General features: G+C 45.7%; 1 protein-coding gene across 1 annotated transcript in view; it reads right to left on the bottom strand.

Annotated features, from left to right (window-relative positions):
- Positions 1-18030, bottom strand: part of NLRP1 (NLR family pyrin domain containing 1) — a gene marked incomplete at both ends in the record, with an annotated part of 98962 nt that overhangs the window by 71412 nt on the left and 9520 nt on the right. Inside the window, 4 exon segments of the mRNA XM_080677366.1 lie at positions 1609-1779; positions 11414-11475; positions 11479-11601; positions 11605-13013. Of these exon segments, the coding sequence (XP_080533492.1) occupies positions 1609-1779; positions 11414-11475; positions 11479-11601; positions 11605-13013 (1765 nt within the window).

Raw genomic sequence — 18030 nt, 5'->3', positions numbered from 1 at the left:
ATTGGAGTAAATACCAAGGAGTACGATTGCTGGATCATATGATAAAGGTGTGTTTAGTTCACTAGGATTCTGCAAAATGACTATATTATTTTGCATTCTTACTAGCAGTATATGAGGGTTTCTTTTGCTCCACAACCTTGTCAGCATTTGGTGGTGTCAGTGTTCTAGATTTGGCAGTTCTAATTGGTGAGTAGTTGTATCCCTTATTTCTAAAATCTAGGCATTGATAATATATATTTCCCTGTAAGCACTGATTTAGTTGCATCAAATACGTTTTGTTTTTGTTTTCACTCATCTCAAAGCATTTATATTTCCCTTGTGATTTCTTCTTTGACCCATTGTTTATTTAGGAGTGTGTTGTTTCATTTCTGTGTATGTGTAAATTTCCTTTTGTTATTGAGTTCCAATTTCATATCATTATGTTCAGGTAATATAATTTGCATGGTTTCAATTCTCTTAAATTTGTTGAGATTTGTTATATGGGGCATCTTATTTTTGCACAGAAGTTAATTGGATACCTGCTTGACATCTCCCATTGGATATCTCAAAAAAACTTGAAGATTTTGACAAAATCACACCCTTGACATTCCACCCCCCATTCACCCCTCTTCCAGTATTTCCATCTTAGTGAAGGTGCCACTATCCTATGCATATCTCTGGCCTGAACCTTCTATATCTCCATCTCCCTTTCTCCATAATTCAAATCTATTGGATTTTACTTTCTTTTTAGATCTCTTAAATCCATTCACTTTTTTTCCATTTCCATGGCCGACACTATAGTCCAAGATACAACTATTTCTTGCAGAAACTATGGTAACTTTCCTTAATGCAACCTCTCACCAACTTTATTGGAAAATTGAAACTTTCCTATGAACTGGTTTCCCAACCTCTCCTGTTGCTGTCCTCCATTCCCAGTTTTATATGGCAGTCTGTTTCTACTTTGTAAATGTACTGACTTTATCAACCTTTTAATTATAATCACATTGCATTAGAAAAAACAACCCCAAATTCCAACAGGGCCTTGCATAGACAGTCTTACTTCATGACCTCTGAAGCCTCCTCTGGCTCCTTTTCTCTCCATCCTTCAGCCTCACTTGTCTGCTTTCAATTCCATGACAGCCCATTTTCCCTCCTGCCACAGGGCCTTGAAGCTTTTGTCCCTCCTGCTTCACTTAGGTAAACCCTCTGTATTCTTCACATGTCCTTCAATATTCACTTTATTACGGTAGTTTTCCACTGCAGGCCCTTATCTGGGTCTGTAATGACACATTTGTTTGTGTGGTTTAATGTCAGTCATTTGCAAGTTCTGTGGAAATAGAATCCTGTCTGTTTGCTTACTGCAGTAGCCATGGTCAGAGAGGGGCTCAATGAGTATTTGTTGGATACAAGGATTTTTCAGGATGATCACTTAGTAAGTTTTACAATGTCTAATGACTGGGATGTACATCTGGAACTAACATAATATTGTATGTCAACTGTAATTGAAACATAAAAAATAATGTTAAAAACCTAAACAAAAACAAAGACCACACACCCATCCTAGACACAATTTCTACCTTGGATCTCCTGTCCATCCTTGTTTCAGATCAAAACCCGGGCCAGACTCACCTCAAGATCTCCAGGTGGCAGTGAGGACTTTTCAGGGCGTCACAAAGACTCTGTACTGCAGAGCAGCTCAGAGAGTTCCCACTCAGGTCCAGCTCCTGCAGACTTCCAGGGACTTTGAGAAGAGAGAAGAACATCTGCCACCAGGAATCTGTAAACGGGCCCCAGCTGTACCTGAGGGAGAGAGAGAGGGACAGGGGAGATGGGACAGGTGTGTGTGTGGGTTCTTATGTGCACACTGTGCTCAACACCATGGGGTTTGGCTCCTCTGAGTACCAGGCTGCCTAGGGCAGGGCTATCGCCAGGGGTGATCGGTCTCTGGAACTGCCCCTCTGTTGCCACCACCCTGGGCTAATTGCCCGTCTTCCGTGTGGTTTCTCATGGTACAGCCCTTGTCATTCTACTCTGCGGTGCTCATTTAGTGTGTCTGTTTTTGCCTCAGTCTGGGAATTTCTTGTGGGCTGGGACAGATGTTCATTTTTTAAAAAATCTTTAGTGACCAGCATAGGGCCTGGTAAAGACAGTCTTCCTCTCATCAATACAGACATACCTTTCTTCCTTTGGCACAGATTTTGTAAAGTCCCAGTTTCCGGAAAGAAAAGGAAGAGATGGGAGGTGGGAACAGAACCTGGGAGAGGTGGTTTAAAGATAGTTTTGTGATGGGATTTTTGTATATTACTATATACTAGTATACTGTTGTCCAGATTGGCTTGCATGGGACCATATCCCCTTCCCAGGATTGCAAGACCATAGAGAGGTTCCTCAGGTGAGAGATGGCAAAAGGAAATGTTCTGGAAGAGAACATTTGCAGGATGTGGGAGAGGAGGATGGGCTTTGTTTGAAAGTTATAGGATAGACTGCCTTGTATAATTTCCACCAATTTAAATTCTACATTTCTCATACTATTTAAGTGATTTTATCTACTCCCAAATAAAATAATAAAATAGATCTTATCTATTTCAAGATGCAAACTGCCATCTTGATTTTATTGCCAGATAAATCCACCTCAGTAGCCCAGTAGCATCTTGACCCAATATGTCCCCAACTCAATTCATCTTTTCCTTCATGTCTGCGGACACGGAATTAACTGGTAAGTGGCTCGAGTCTATTGTCCCTTTCTTTTTGGGCTGTCCTGCATTTTCTGCCCGGGATAATCGGGGCCAGGCTCTGGGCTGTGACTGTACAGCTACTCCCTAGCCGAAATCCAGCGCTGGTCAGGACACACTCCCCGGGAACCAGGTTCCCTGGTCCACCTGTGTGTGGGGACGCCTACTGGTCAGGTGTGATTGCCCGTATGTTTCTGACGTTCAGGAGAAGGGGACGCCTTTCTCTAACTTAGTGTCCATGGGAGATTAGTCTCCAGGCCCACTTATGGGGAACACACAGTCAGCCATTCCCTGTACCACACCCCTGGGATGTTTTCTTAAGAATCTACAGGCTCTAGGGTTCGCTCAGGACTTATGTCCCAAGTGCCTCATTTTCTATTGCAATACCGCTTGGCCACAATACAAATTAGAAAATGGGTCCCCATGGCCTGAGAATGGTACTTTTGATTTCCAAATTCTCACTGATCTTGACAACTTCTGCTGCCAGCAGGGCAGATGGCCTGAGGTCCCATATATTCAGGCTTTTTTACAATTAAGGACACATCCTTTTCTCTGCTACAGCTGCTCTCCCTCACAGATTTTCCTTCCTCACTCTAAGCCCTCCAACCCCCACCCCCATCTCAAATCCTCCTCCTCCTTCACCACTTTTGATCCCACTGAACATCCCCCAGTCCCCCAGCCTACAGCTCCTCAGTCTCAGCAGCCTGAGAGTCTGCCACCCTACCCAGCGGATGCCACCGCCACCATCCTATCTCATACCTGCTCTGGAGCAAGTTTTTGGCTCTCTTCTTCCCCCGACTCTGGCACTAGCCTTAAAGTGCCCCCTTCTGGGGATTGCTGGCACCAAATCTGGTGTCATGCCCAGGGCCACATGAATACCCTCTGCTGGCAGGCCCCTGCCTTCCCAGTCCAAGCAGATGCTGTCCCTAACAGGGACCCACAATGGAACTATCAGGAAGGGCAGACAGGTCACAGGTCTTGAGACCACATGGTTCTCTGCCTACTAGAAGGACTGAGAAAGGCAGCCCACAACGCTGTTAATTATAAAAAATTAGCAGAGGTCACCCAGGAAAGACATGAAAATCCGGCAGTCTTCCTCTCTCACCTTACACAGGCCATGAGAAAATACACCAACCTTGACTCTATAGGCCCAGAAGGAACTAAACTCCCAAAGAGACCTTTTAAACACGACCTTTAAGGTTTTTAATAATAGAGACAAGGAGACCCAAATCCAAAAACAAAGACGAGATCAGGCCAAGGCTGAGGCCCAGATGAAGGCCTTTCAGCTCCTAGCCACCACTCTCATAAGTCCCAAATAAACTGCCAGTCCTCCAACCAAGGGTAAGTCAGGGGCTAAGCCTCCTCCTGGCCCATGCTTCAAATACAACAAGAAAGTACACAGGACCAAGTCCTGCCCAAACCCGAACCCCCCGCCTGGGCCCTGCCCAAGGTGCGAGAGGGAAGGCCACTGGAAATCAGACTGTAGTCTGGTCCCTCCAGGTCAGACCTCAGCAAGGCTACCCGCTGGATCTGGTTTGGAGCTCCCAGACCTCCTGGGACTGGCCACCGAAGACTGAAGCTGCCCAGGCCCCGAGAGAGCCCCACAAACTTACATCACCAGGACAGAGCCTCGGGTAACGATTGTGGTGGCAGGTAAGCTGATCTCCTTTATAATTGACACTGGGGCCACTTATTCTGCCCTCTCCGAATTTGCTGGGACCCTTGTCCCCTCCTCAGTCTCTATTATGGGGGTTGACGGATCAATCTCACAGTCATTAGCTACCTCACCTCTACACTGCATCTTACTAAATACCCCCTTATCCACTCTTCTTGCCCGACAGGAACGGTACATGCATCCCCTCATAAAGCCCAGTTGTCTTAAATGACAGTCACCTACTTCAGTTTCACTCTCATCCCACAAAACCGTGCCATTCCTTAGACTATAAACACCTTATCTCCTCCATGACTGTCTCCTCCTCTAAACAAGAAATATTCTCCTTTCTCAGACTCGCTAGAATCTCTCGCCTCTGCATTCCCAACTTCAGTCTTCTTGAAAAACTCCTCTATAACATGACATGGCAAAGAGACTCTTCACTGAACCTTTAGATCCCAAGGCCAGCATTCTCATTCCTTTAATGCTCTGAAAACTGCTCTGACCTTAGCGCCTTCTCAAACCCCTCACCCCCCTTTTCCAAAGAACAACTTTCTTTACTGCAAAACTACAAACGTTTACTTAACAGTCTGGCTACTATCAGAAGCTGAACTCATTATCACCCAAACCTTAGCATGTTATATTTAAGGAAAAATGTGGCAGTTTTAAATCCAAGCAGCTAGAGGCCTGGGAGAAGGCTGCTGGGCCTGCTCCCTCCTCCCCCTGCCTTTTCTCCAGCTTCATATGCTTATACATAGTTTTCCAAAGTCTTTGGCAACTTAAAAGCTTTAGAGCATTGCTGGATTAAATGATAAACATCTAAATATTTCAATAAGTTTTAAGTTCACCTGATTTTAACTTTTATTACAGAAAATCTATAAAATAAATTTAGAACTGTTAATGTAATGTCTTGTACTTTATTAAAGGTGTATTTCTTAAAAGTGAGAATGTTCATAAATGTCAATTTAAGAAATGCTGGTTGTTTACTTTTTTATTATCATTGAAAAATTAAGGTTTAAATATTGTATGGTTTTCATAATAGAGGACTTAAGACATGGACATGCATTTTTAAAGGAAAAAGAAAGTGAGTTAAAGTTGTAAGAATGTTTATGAAAGTTGTAAAAAGGTTCATGAAAGTTATAGAAGGTTTGTAGGAAAAATGTTAAAAGGAAGTTATATAAATGACACAGGCCAGTAAGCCAGAACAAGCAGAATAGGGGAACTGAGATAATAAAACAGTAGTCCACAGCCATCTAGTAAATCCTATCTTCCTAAACCAAGGACACTTAAAAGTAAATAATTTACGAATAAACCTCATTTTGGTTATTAGATAACAACCCTCCAAACTAATGTCTCTTTCCTTCCACCAGACCATTTGTCATAACTCTTATTGTTCTATCTTTTGACCCAGTAATACTAAAATGTATAAAACAGGTTGTCTCCATCAGATTACAAGCCCTACTTGTACTCAGGAAATACCACCCCTAGATACCATCAAAACCTCCTTTTGTGCCCAGGCCTCATCGTCCCTCTGACCCCCAGAGGAGGGACAATGGGCCAGGTACAGGTGTAGAAACTCACCAGGGTAGAAAGCTCCAGAGGCCTAGCAAGGAACAAAAATGGGGAAAAACAAAAACCTCACCCCCAGAGTAACCTACTCTCCATTAGCTTTCCTGGAGAAAAATAGCCCTTTTCACATTTCAGCCAAATGACTAATAAATTACATACCTAGATTTTCACATTCCTGCAGATTGTTAGTGACAACATTCCCTGACCTGGCACAGACTATCCTATCTGAACAGTGCAAGATATTTTTGAATTCATTACAGACCTCTGGCTCCAGAGCAATTTACAGGATTTCTCTCCAGATCACATCTCTTTGTTTATCTTTATAATGCTCTTATATCCCTAAAATGGTCCCCCTACTAGCCCTAGACCAGTGGTTGCCAACCTTTCGAACCGCTGCCCTAGACTATCTTTTAGCCAAAGAGGGAGGGGTTTGTTTAATTGCTAACACCTCCTGTTGTTTTTATCTAAACTCTACAGGTCAAAGAGAGGAAAGAACACACACATTCTACAGAATGGCTGAAGGAGATCAGTCAGGATAGCATAGAACAGTTCATATGGTCCAGCCTACAAGCAGCTCTGCCCAAATTAACCTGGCTTTTACCCCTTTTGGCTCCTTAACACTATTTCTCCTCCTCCTCCTCCTCCTCCTTGGGTCCTGCATTTTAAAATTAGTTACCAAGTTTATACAAACAAAATTACAAGTCCTAATTAACCAGACAGTAGGACAGTTTTCCTTACCCAGGTAAAGGGACCCTACAAACCTATATCCCAGGAAATAATCTGAATTTACTCCTTAGGCGTCCATGACACCCCCTCCCATGCACGAAGCAGACAAAGAGAAATGGCGACCCCATCCCCCTTCTTTTCCTTTATATATACCCTTTACGATGGGAATGGAAGGGTTAATCAAGAAATAGGGCTCTCAGGGAACCAAGATGGCGGCATAGGTAAACACCTGTACTTGCTGCCTCTCACAACCACATCTAAACTATAACTAAAAGACAAAACAACTATCATCCAGAACCACAGGAAAGCTGGCTGAGTGGAAGTTCTACAACTAGAAGGAAAGAAAAAAGTGCATTGAGACAGGTAGGAAGTGAGGAGGTGTGGAGGTGAGGAGGCACACACCGAACAGGCTGGCAACCGGGTGCGCTGTTGTTGTTGTTTTCAATAGTGAGGGAGATGCAAGCTCCTGATTGCTCTGAACTCTAGTTCTGGGTGAGACTCTGGGTACCCAGACTCATACGGGGAAAAACAGTACTCTCTGGCAACAGGCCGGAATGCAAGGGCAGCTTTCTCTCAGAGGTGCTCACAGTGATCATTGTTCTTGCATGGGGGTGCCTGACGTGGAGATGCAGGGACCTCTCCAGTGCAGGGCTGACTGGCAGCCATTGCTGTTTGCTCCACCCTGGTGATTCCCTGAGACCCCGCCCCACCCAATTTACAACCCCACCCAAGCTGTGCACAGCGGCTTTTGCATATGAATGGCCTGGCCTTTCTCAGCTTAAAAACTGTCAAACTGCAGCTGGGTCAGAAAGCCTCAGAGCTTCCAAAAGAAGGCCCAAGGCCGGCAGCAGCAGCCTGCCTTGCTTCACAGCTGGGCCTCATCTGGGCACTTCCAAACCCCATACAAAGAGGAGGAATCTACAGATCTCTCTGTAGCTCCTGCTGGGTGGCCTCAGGCAGTGGCTGACTTTGCACCTTCTTGGAGATCCAAGGGCCAGTGTACCCAGTGGTCAGTGTGAGACCATACTGGATTACAACTCTTCACATCCATAAGCGACACACACAAGGGGCAGACTCAGTGAACACCAAAGCCCCACTGAAGCAAGCCCTGCCTCATAAGGGTGTCTCTTGCACAGCAGTCCTTCCATTGTAGACACAGCTGGTCCTCACAGCCAATTAGCCTGGAGGTCAATTCCTTCCAGTGAGACCAACAGCAATCAAGTCTTAGCTACAACAAGACTGTGTACTCAGCCCACAAAGGGGTGAATGAAGAGAGTCCACCTCAGGTGACTGGGGAGGCTGAGCCACTGGGCCCTATAGGACACCTACCACACAAGGCCACTCTATCAACACAGGGAAGCAGCCAAGATACAGAGACAAAGAAACATGTCACAAATGAAAGAAATGGAGGAAAACAAACTACTGGATATAGAGTTCAAAACCACAGTTTTAAGGTTACTCAAGCCTCTTCTAAAAACCTCCGAGGAACTTAGTGAGACCTTCAAGGATCTTAGTGAGGATGCCAAAAAAATGGAAAAGGACCAGTCAGAAATTAAGCATACACTGACTGAAATAAAGAATAATATACAGAGATTCAACAGTAGACTAGAGGATCCCAAGAATCAAATCAAAGATTTGAAATATGAGGAAGCAAAAAATACCCAACCAGAAGAGCAAAAAGAAAAAAGAATCCAAAAATATGAATATAGTGTAAGGAGCCTCTGGGACAACTTCAAGCGTACCAACATCAGAATTATGAGGGTGCCAAAAGAAGAGAGAGAGCAAGATATTGAAAACCTATTTGAAGAAATAATAACAGAAAACTTCCCCTACCTGGTGAAAGAAATAGACTTACAAGTCCAGGAAGTGCAGAGAACCCCAAACAAGAGGAATCTAAAGAGGACCACACCAAGACACATCATAGTTAAAATGCCAAGGGCAAAAAACAAAGAGAGAATATTAAAAGCAGCAAGAGAAAAACAGTTAGTTACTTACAAGGGAGTACCCATATGACTGTCAGCTGATTTCTCAATAGAAACTATGTAAGCCTAGGGAATGTCAAGAAATATTCAAAGTGATGAATAGCAAAAACCTACAACCAAGATTACTCTACCTAGCAAAGCTATCATTTAGAATTGAAGGTCAGATAAAGAGCTTCACAGACAAGAAAAAGCTAAAGGAGTTCATCACCACCAAACCAGTAATATACAAAATGCTGAAGGGTATTCTTTAAGAAGAGGAAGAAGAAGAAAAAAGTAAAGATAAAAAATTATGAACAACAAAGTGACAAAAAATACATATCTATCAACAAGTGAATCTAAAAATCAAATGAATAAAAAATCTGATGAAGAGAATAAACTGGTGCATGTAATAGAATCAGGGGCATGGAAAGGGAGCAGACTAACAATTCTTGGAAGGAAGAGGGTGTGGGGGGTGCGGGAAGAGATTGGACAAAAATCAAAAATCTTACACCTATGGACGAGGACAGTGTTGGGGGGAGTGAGGGCATGGGGTGGGGTGGGAACCAGGTGGAAGGGAGCTATGGGGGGAAAAAGAGGAACATCTGTAATAATCTGAACAATAAAGATTTAAAAAAAAGAAAAAAAAGAAATAGAGCTCTAACTTAGCAGAAGCTAAGTTTGTTCTACAAGCCTAAGCTTTGCAAAAACATGTTCCTCTTGAGCGAATATCTTACAGGAACTTCTGAGACCACAACTCTTGCACAGCCCAGATACATGCATCAACAGAAGCCTCCTGCAGCCCAGCCTAGATACATGCGTCAGTAGAAGCTGCCTGCAGCTCTTTTTAAGCACCTAAAAAAACCTTCTTCCTCTCCCATTTGGGGATGACTTCTTTCTCGAACTCAGCCCATCTGCACCCAGACACCTTAAATAAATATCGTTTTGACTACATTAAGCCTTGAGTCAGTTCTGTGCAACCTTGGCCCAACTCGGAACCTTTCAGTGTTATATTAGGCTACTTCATAACATAAGAAGAAAGTCTTAATATAAAAATAAAGGGCCCTAGAGCATCAGCCTGCAGACTGAAAGGCCCTGGGTTCGATTCTGGTCAAAGGCACATACCCGGGTTGCAGGCTTGATCCCCAATAGGGGGCATGCAGGAGGCAGCCAAAAAATGATTCTCTCTCATCATTGATGTTTCTTTCTCTCTTCTCTCTTCCTCTCTGAAATCAATAAAAATATGTTTAAAATAAAAATAAAGGAATAAAGCTGACTGTGAAATAAAATGTACAGTATGGCTCAGTTTTGCTCTAAAATGTGCATAAAAATAAGACTAGAGGGTATATACCTAAATTTATAATGATCGTCACCTGTGAGTGATAGAAATTGTGTTGATTTTATTTTTGCTTATTTACATGTCCTCATTTTTCTACAATGAACATTAGTTTTATATTAGAAAAAAACATTGTAAATCTATATATATAAAAGCCTAAGCGACTGTCAGACCGTTCGACTGTCCTACCGGTAGCTATGACATGCAATGACCACCAGAAGGCAGATGCTCCAACTGGTAGCTATGATGCACACTGACCACCAGGGGGCAGATGCTCAACGCAGGAACTGCCTAGCTGCAGTGACTTGGCAGCTGCAGTTCTTGGGTGACACATCGGGAACTAGAGAAGAGGGGTGCCCGATTCTGGGGTGCGTCACCCAAGAACCACCCTCTCGCAATCCAGGACCCCTCGGGGGATATCAGAGAGCTGGTTTCAGCCCAATCTCCACAGGCCAGGCCAAGGGACCCACCTGTGCACGAATTCATGCACCAGGACTCTAGTCTGAAAATAAAATATCCAAGTCTACCATTTCTTTATCTGAGACACTGTACTAATCAGGTGCACTCAAGTGATCCACCCTTCTTAAACTATGATTCCACCTTGTCCATGCCTCTCTTACCAGGGACTTTGTATGCTGTTCTAGTTATTGGATGGATATCTGTCTTCTCTTCCAGATTTGAGTTTGTGGACAGGGCTATGCTTTACTAATCTGTGATCTTTAGGAGCTGTTGTAAAATCAGTGCTTAATACACATTTATGGAGTGAATCATTTTAAGGGGAGATAGGCACATCAAAGTACTGAAGGATTAAAACTGCCCCTGAGGTAGGGAACCTGGATGTGGAAGTTAACAGTGTTGCTGGTGCTGGAGGGTAATTTGAGAAATCTACTCTGTCATACTCAGATGGTGGGTTTCAGCGGAGTCCCTGGGGCAATAGTGCATCATTGAAACAAACAGGGAAGTTGATTTTGTAGAGAAAAATAAAGACTCCTTTTCAGATAGACACATTCTGAGGTGACAGGGGAGAACTTAGGACCAATGTCATAGTCAACAGCCATCAAGGGGGTGCCTGAAGCAGCTGAGTGAGCGGTTGCATGAAGGGAAGTATGTGTGAGGGAGAATCAGAGGCAGGTGGGCTGGGTGGAGGGCAGCTGACGTCAGCGTGGGGGTGGAAGTGCACCCAGGAGATAAGGTGGCCATTGTGACAGAGACAGGACAAGAAGCAGCAGTGCAAGGCAGGGCCACAGCAGGCTGCCCAGAAGCAGGGCGGGAAGGTCACATGGTCAGATACTGCTGCAGAGGAACCTAGGTAGACAGAGAATGGGGGTCAGATTTGGCTGTTAGAAGTCACTGGTCACATCAGTCCTTTAGCCCCTGGGGCCAGGCTTAGTGAGAGTGCCCCCAGTGCACAGGACAGTGGTACCAACAGAGGGGTTGGAGAGAGGGGAAGGGGAGCACTCACAGAATGACACTGGTGTCCATTCTTGCTTGTCTGTTCTGTCCACCCTCATTCAGTTGAAGCCTCTACACGGGATGGCAGAATTTAAAAAAGAAAGTGAACACTAGAAGCTCCATGTCGTTTTGGACACATATTCTCAATCCATAGATACTGGGCATCAGTTTTCTCAGAAACCTTTTGTCCTGAATCTCTTAAAAACAGTGCAGCAAGTGCCAATAATATGGCTCTAGGTTTGGATGTTTTAAGGTGACCTCCATCTTGGCCCACCACAACAGTTTATGATGACTCTCCAGAGGCAGCGTGCATTTGAAGATGCTCTTCATCTCTCTCATCCCCTGGTCACTCAAAAGGCCAAATAGGAAACATGTGGTTGGTTCCCTAACCATCCCATAGTCTAATAACTCTCTCATACTTCTGATGCCTGTCACCTCTTCATCTAAAGCACAGGACATTGCTGTAAAGAACTCCTGGAAGCACAGGTGAATGAAGCTGTAGCTCCGAGGGATGGGGTGCTCTCGAAGAACACCCATGTTTAAGAGAGTGGAGATGTTGGCCTCATCTAACCAGTATTTCCTGAAGTCCTCGGAGCTGAACAGAGTCTTTCCTTGACAGGTGCCTTCAGCAGCCAGAGAGCAGAAGCCCCTCAGCTTAGTCCCGAGGGACTGAGCCTGGAGAACGTGGAAAAAGTAGTGCAGACAGAGGGCTGTGGTCGTCTGGGAGGTCAGTGAGAGTGGTTGCTCCTGCTCCATCTGCTGCTTCAGGCAAGTGCAGACCAGCCAGGACACCAAGGGCATGAGACACATGGTCAAGAGTGCTGGGTTGGATTGAACCAAGGTAAAGGCTGTAATCACTTGGCTCTCATCTGTGAAATATTGGAAGAAATACTCCTTCCTGGCCGACTCAGAGAATCCCAGGACCTCCACCCAGCGAGGATGCTTTAAAGAAGGTTTGAGCCTCCACAGAGCTGTGATGCGAGTTGTGATCATCAGGGAAGCTGTGGGAAGTAAGGTTTTCTTCAGCAAACTGCCCAGCAGTGTGTACACCTGCTGCTGCTGGCTCCATTGTAGACAGAGCTCAGAACTCTGCTCCTTCAGGTCCCATTTTGGTTCATCTAAGTTATCAAGAATGAAGAGTAGCTGCTCTGGCTGAGACAGGATCTGCCCAATGGGAGCATCAGGAGCAGCCCAGTCTTTTGTGATGAGCTCAGCAAGACTCATTGTCTCGGACTGGACCAGTTCTCTGCAGTTGAAGTAGAAGACATGCTTGAAGAGGTCCTTGAACAGCCAGCCTTCCTCCCAGGCTCTCCTCACCTGCCTGGCCAGGGTTGACTTCCTGATTCCAGCAACCCCATGCACCACGACAGTGGGAGGCTCTTCCTGGGTACTCAGGCCTGGGCCAAATAAGTCTCCAATCTCCATCAAATGTCCTTGTTCATCTATCACCTCGTGATTCCTTCTTCTCCTGAGCAGGAAGTCATAGCCTCTGGGTTGAGATCTGTGTAGAAGTAGCAGCTGTGTGAATTTTTCGTGCAAATACTCATTTCTCCATGACTGTGTGGGGCAGGAACTCTCTCTCCTTTGGTTCTGGTATTTTTCTTTGTTTCCTGCAGAAAGGAGAGAAAGATGGAACATTTGTTCAATTGTTTCTCCACTTATTGATCCCACAATTGTTTTCTGAACCCACTTGAAGCTACACACTGTGCTGGCTGCTGATATGGTACATTCTTGCCAGGCCAGTGGAGAAAACAGGATCTTGAGGAGAAGATCCCAGCTTAAGTTTTGACTTAACCAAATCATTCTCATAGGGTTATATTTCTTCATTCTGCAAATATCTAGGGCTTACACTCTGAGGCACTTATCTAGAGGCTGGGAATAAAGAGTGAACAAACAGACACAACTGCCTGTTCTCATTAATTCCATGACCTGAGCTATTAGCCCCACTGAGCGTCAGTTTTTTCATTCATAAATTGTAAGTAGTTATGGTCGAGTGAAGGATATAATGGATGGTGAAGCGGATACTATTGGTCCTGAGAGTACCTCCTCCACAACCACCCATTTAACCACATGGCAAAAATATTCTTCTACTTGCAGCTGTGGTTTTCTGTCTGAGGACTCTCTCAGGCACTGGGTGTGACAGGCCAGAAGCCCTGGGGAATTAAAGCTCCAGGGGGAGCTCTCAACCAGTGACAGATGGCAGTACCCTGACCCCCAGGAAAGATAACACTGTCTTCTGAAGATCCCTAGTTCATTGAACCTCAGTTGCTCCACAATGCAGGTTTCATTGGTTTCCCCCCTTTCTCTTCCCTTCCCTTCCCTTCCCTTCCCTTCCCTTCCCTTCCCTTCCCTTCCCTTCCCTTCCCTTCCCTTCCCTTCCCTTCCCTTCCCTTCCCTTCCCTTCCCTTCCCTTCCCTTCCCTTCCCTTCCCTTCCCTTCCCTTCCCTCCCCTTCCCACTTCTCTCTCCTAATGGTGCTTCCAGGGAACGAGTTCCTGAATAAGCCACCTGCTCTCCAATGTAGTGTCAGGATCTGCTTCTGAGGAAACTACCTGGACAGAGGAGAAAGTGGTTTGTGAACTGTGAGGACCTGAGCACATGTCAGGAACTGTGCCCCTGGGAGGAACATCACGGTCATATCTGTCAGATTCCAAGTCGAATTACTGTTACATTCATTTCCCTTCTTCCCTTCAGAATATTTTGAGTGACTTTCACCTCTCTTTGTAGATGAATGTTTGAGATAATGCAAGTGACCCACTTGGGGTCCTGAAGCCCAGTTCATCTTGGAAAACCTGCTGGACCTCCAGAGTATGTGGGGCCAATTTTCACCTGTAGCTTGGTGAAACTGGGGTATTAGGGGCTCACTCCCTCCTCTGGAATCATGACCTAAAGATCCACTTTTATTATCTCTCATGAGAACATTTCTGGCAAAGTGAAGATCTTCTAATGCATCAATATGGCCACTCTGCATCATGGCTATGGCCCATCTCACTCTGAATCCTATGTCTGCCTGGGGTACCAAGAGAGGACTTAGGCATTTTTGGTGCCATGTTCTCCAAAATATCCTGGTTTTAATGGATCTGCTAGCATGCCACATACCTAAATCCTCTTGATTTAGTAGAGCTTTCAAAATTCTACCCTTACCACCAATACTTCTAACAAGATGCATTTTAGTATTATGCTTTTGATCAGGGGTTGGCAAACTCTGGCCAAATCTAAGTGTCCACCTGTTATACAACCTGTGACATAAGAATGGTTGTTACATTTTTAAATGGTTGAAAAAGTCAAAGAAGAATGATATTTAATGACATGAAAATTCTATATAATTCAAGATATGTGAAGAGATGTACATCCAGGTACATGAAACTCATAGGTCCTGGTACAGATTCAACTTTAAAAGGAATTCACTTATCACATTATAATGAAATTGTAAAAAATGAAAGACAAAGAGAATATGAAAGGAGCAAGAGAATGATCTCAGACAAGGGGACTCCCACAAAGCTATAAACAAATTTCAACAGAAACGTCACCATTCAGGAGAGAGTAGATGATATATTCAAAGTGCTGAGGAAAAAAACAGCTGTCAGCTAAGAATAAGCAAAGGTTCAGAAATGAAAGAGCTATAAAGGTATTCCTAAATAAACAAAAGCGGAGGGAGTTCATTACCACTAGAACAGACTCACAAAAATGCAGAAAGGAGTTCTCCAAGCTGAAATAAAGGATGTTAATTGGTAACATATGAAAACACATGAAAGTATATATCTCACTGGTAAGGGTAAATATATAGTCAAATTCAGAATATGTTATACAGTAATGATGGTGTGTAAATAATTCTAGTAGAGTGATGAAAAGTCAAAAGTATTGGCTAATGCTGTGGGAGTGGGGTGGCCATGGGTTGTCAGACTGTAGTAAATCCTGGGAGCTGGTGAAGGGGGGCATGGAGGCACTGATGCAGGACAGTATGATGACCCTGGAAAGTCTTTGGGGGTATGCAGTGGGTCATTGGCTGATGATCAGGCATCTGACTTTAACTTTTAGCTTTTTAACAGCTTAAGGGACCACATGAGAACATGTGTGTAAATGGTTCAGAGTTTATATGCTCCTTTTCTACAAGTGATTTCCCAGATCACAGTTCTCTGCTGAGATTTGAGTGGGATTTGAGAATTTGGGGAACACTTGCAGCTTTGTAACTTCAGAGGTGTAATCAGTTAAAAAATTCAACTTTTGTGGAGTTGTGTTTTGTCAGTCATTCCCGCTAACTGAGCCCCAAGAAGGACTCCATGAAAGATGACAGAAGAAGTCACTGTTATAGCCTGGGGGAGGGGTGCTAAATTGCCTGATAGGACCAGAAACTTAATTAACATAAAAATGAATCAGCACATGTGACTGCTGAATGACTCCAAGACCTGGTGGTGGGTGAGGAAGTAGCCAACAGAACAGGCCATGGTGCCATCCATTTACATGAAGAGGAAGAATGGCCTGAAGAAGGGCTCCCTCATGAAGAACTTGAAGAATACACTGAGCCTTGGCAATACCAAGAGGAAGACCAGCATGTGGGACGAGTCTGAGTACCCTGCCAAGGGGGTCGGGAGTTGCCAAGCATATCTATGACCTCAACATCCCGGAATTTGTCAAGTTTGCCTTCATGACTGAGAGGTTAGGTGAACTGTTCCTGGTGAAGGGATCATGTGTCACTGCCATGGAGAAATGCAGCAATGGCTGGTGATGTGGCAGCTACAATGGGCAGTTGGACTTGTTCCCCTTCAACAATGTCCTGAGAAGGTAGGCAAGTTGGCCACCAAGTTCCATGCTTACTCAGCTTGCTGAAGGGCTCATCCCTTGTGTCCTGCATGTTGTCCATAAAGTGTACCTTTTCAGCTTGGCCACTGAGAAGCTCAAGTTTGAGAAGGGAGAAACTGTGAAAGTAATCGAGAAGCCAGAGAATGACCAGGAGAGGTGGAAATGCAAAAACGCCTGGGGGCAGGCAGGCCTTGTCCCCTCAACTACATGGTGGTGCTCAGCCATGGGCCTGCCCTGTCCACGTTGCATGCCCCATACATCAACTACCCAGGGTAGGGGCAGTGGGTGCTTTGCAGACAGAGTGGTACTATGGAAATAACACGCCACCAAGCCAGGTGCTGGAGGGCGACATCGTCACTGGGGACAGCAAGTCCTCGCCCAGTGACTTGTCAGGTGTCTCTCAAAGCATCAGGAAAGAATGAACATTACAAGGTGCAGCTTGTGAAGAATGTCTACTGCATCGGGCAGTGGCAGTTTCCCATTATGGACACTACAAAAAGGCCCTATCCTCACTAGCGGGCATGGGGAGAAGCTGTACCTCATTGGAACGCTTCAATGATGTCCTCCTCAGGGCCCTGCCACCTCCAGGCCTTGGTGCCACACTTACTTCCCAGTGCTGAGCTGGTGGCTCCAAGACATGGCGGGTCACCTGCTCTCTTGCAGCCCCTGTTCTGTTCAGTAGCTCCTCCCCTACTGGGTTCCTTTGCCTGGTTGATGTTACTGTCCAGGTTCTTTATTTCCAACTGCCTCCCCTTTGCCATCTCAGGCCCTCATTCCAGGGTTCAAGGTCACTCCTCCCTACTGTGGTCAGTTTTAGAGAATGAAAGGTGGAAGAGGGCAAGTTTGTCCAGTTTATTCTTCTCAATTAGAAACAGCCATACAGGGGAAACAAAATGGCAGCGGAATAGACGGATGTGTCCTTAGCCTTGTTCAGGAGCAAATAGAGTGAGCGGCTGAAACAAGTGGAATTCAGCCTGAATTGGTGAAGGAGACGCAGCTGCCCACCCATGACTGTGGAGCGGGAGCCCCCGCACCCTGCACCTGTCCGAAGAGCAGCAGCTGTGCCGCATGAGCAGTCAGCCCCCTTCCAAGGAGCAGCAGCTGTGCATGCAGCCCGCCCCCATCCGAGGAGCAGCAGCTGTGTGAGTAGACCGCCCCCTTCCGAGGAGCAGCAGGCACACGATCTGCCTGCCCCATCCGAGGAGCAGAGGCTGTGAGAAGCCCGCCCACATCTGAGGACCAGCAGCTGTGTGAGCAGCCCACCCCCTTCTGAGGACCAGCAGCCACACGAGCAGCATCCCCCCACCTAAGGAGCAGCAGCCACATAAGCAGACCGCCCACGTCCAAGGAGCAGCAGCCCTGTGCAGTCTGCACTGGTCCGAGGAACAGCACCCACATGCAGCCTGCACCTGTCCAATGAGAAGGAGCCAGATGAGCGGCCCGTCCCTGTCTGAGGAGCATCAACAGCATGAGCAGCTCACTCTCATGTGAGGAGCAGCAGCCCAATGAGCAGACAGCCCCCAATCCGAGGAGAAGCAGCTGCATGAGCAACCCGCACCCGTATGAGGAGCAGCAGTCCTGCAAGCAACCTGCCCCTGTCCAAGGAGCGGCGGCATCACTAGCAGCCCATCCCATCTGAGGAACAGCAGCAGCACGCGGCCAGCCCCCATCTAAAGAATAGCAGCCATGCGAACAGCTGGCTCTCGTCCAAGGAGCAGCGGACATGAGCAACCCATCCCCATCCTAGGAACAGTAACCTCATAACCAGCCCACCCCTGTCCAAGGAACAGCAGCTATATGAACAGCCTCCCCCACCAGCCAGAGGAGA

Source organism: Plecotus auritus (assembly GCF_963455305.1).
Source record: "Plecotus auritus genome assembly, chromosome: 7".
Lineage (NCBI taxonomy): Eukaryota > Metazoa > Chordata > Mammalia > Chiroptera > Vespertilionidae > Plecotus > Plecotus auritus.
The sequence above is the reverse complement of the archived record's forward strand: the minus strand, read 5'-3'. Positions and strand labels throughout refer to the sequence as shown.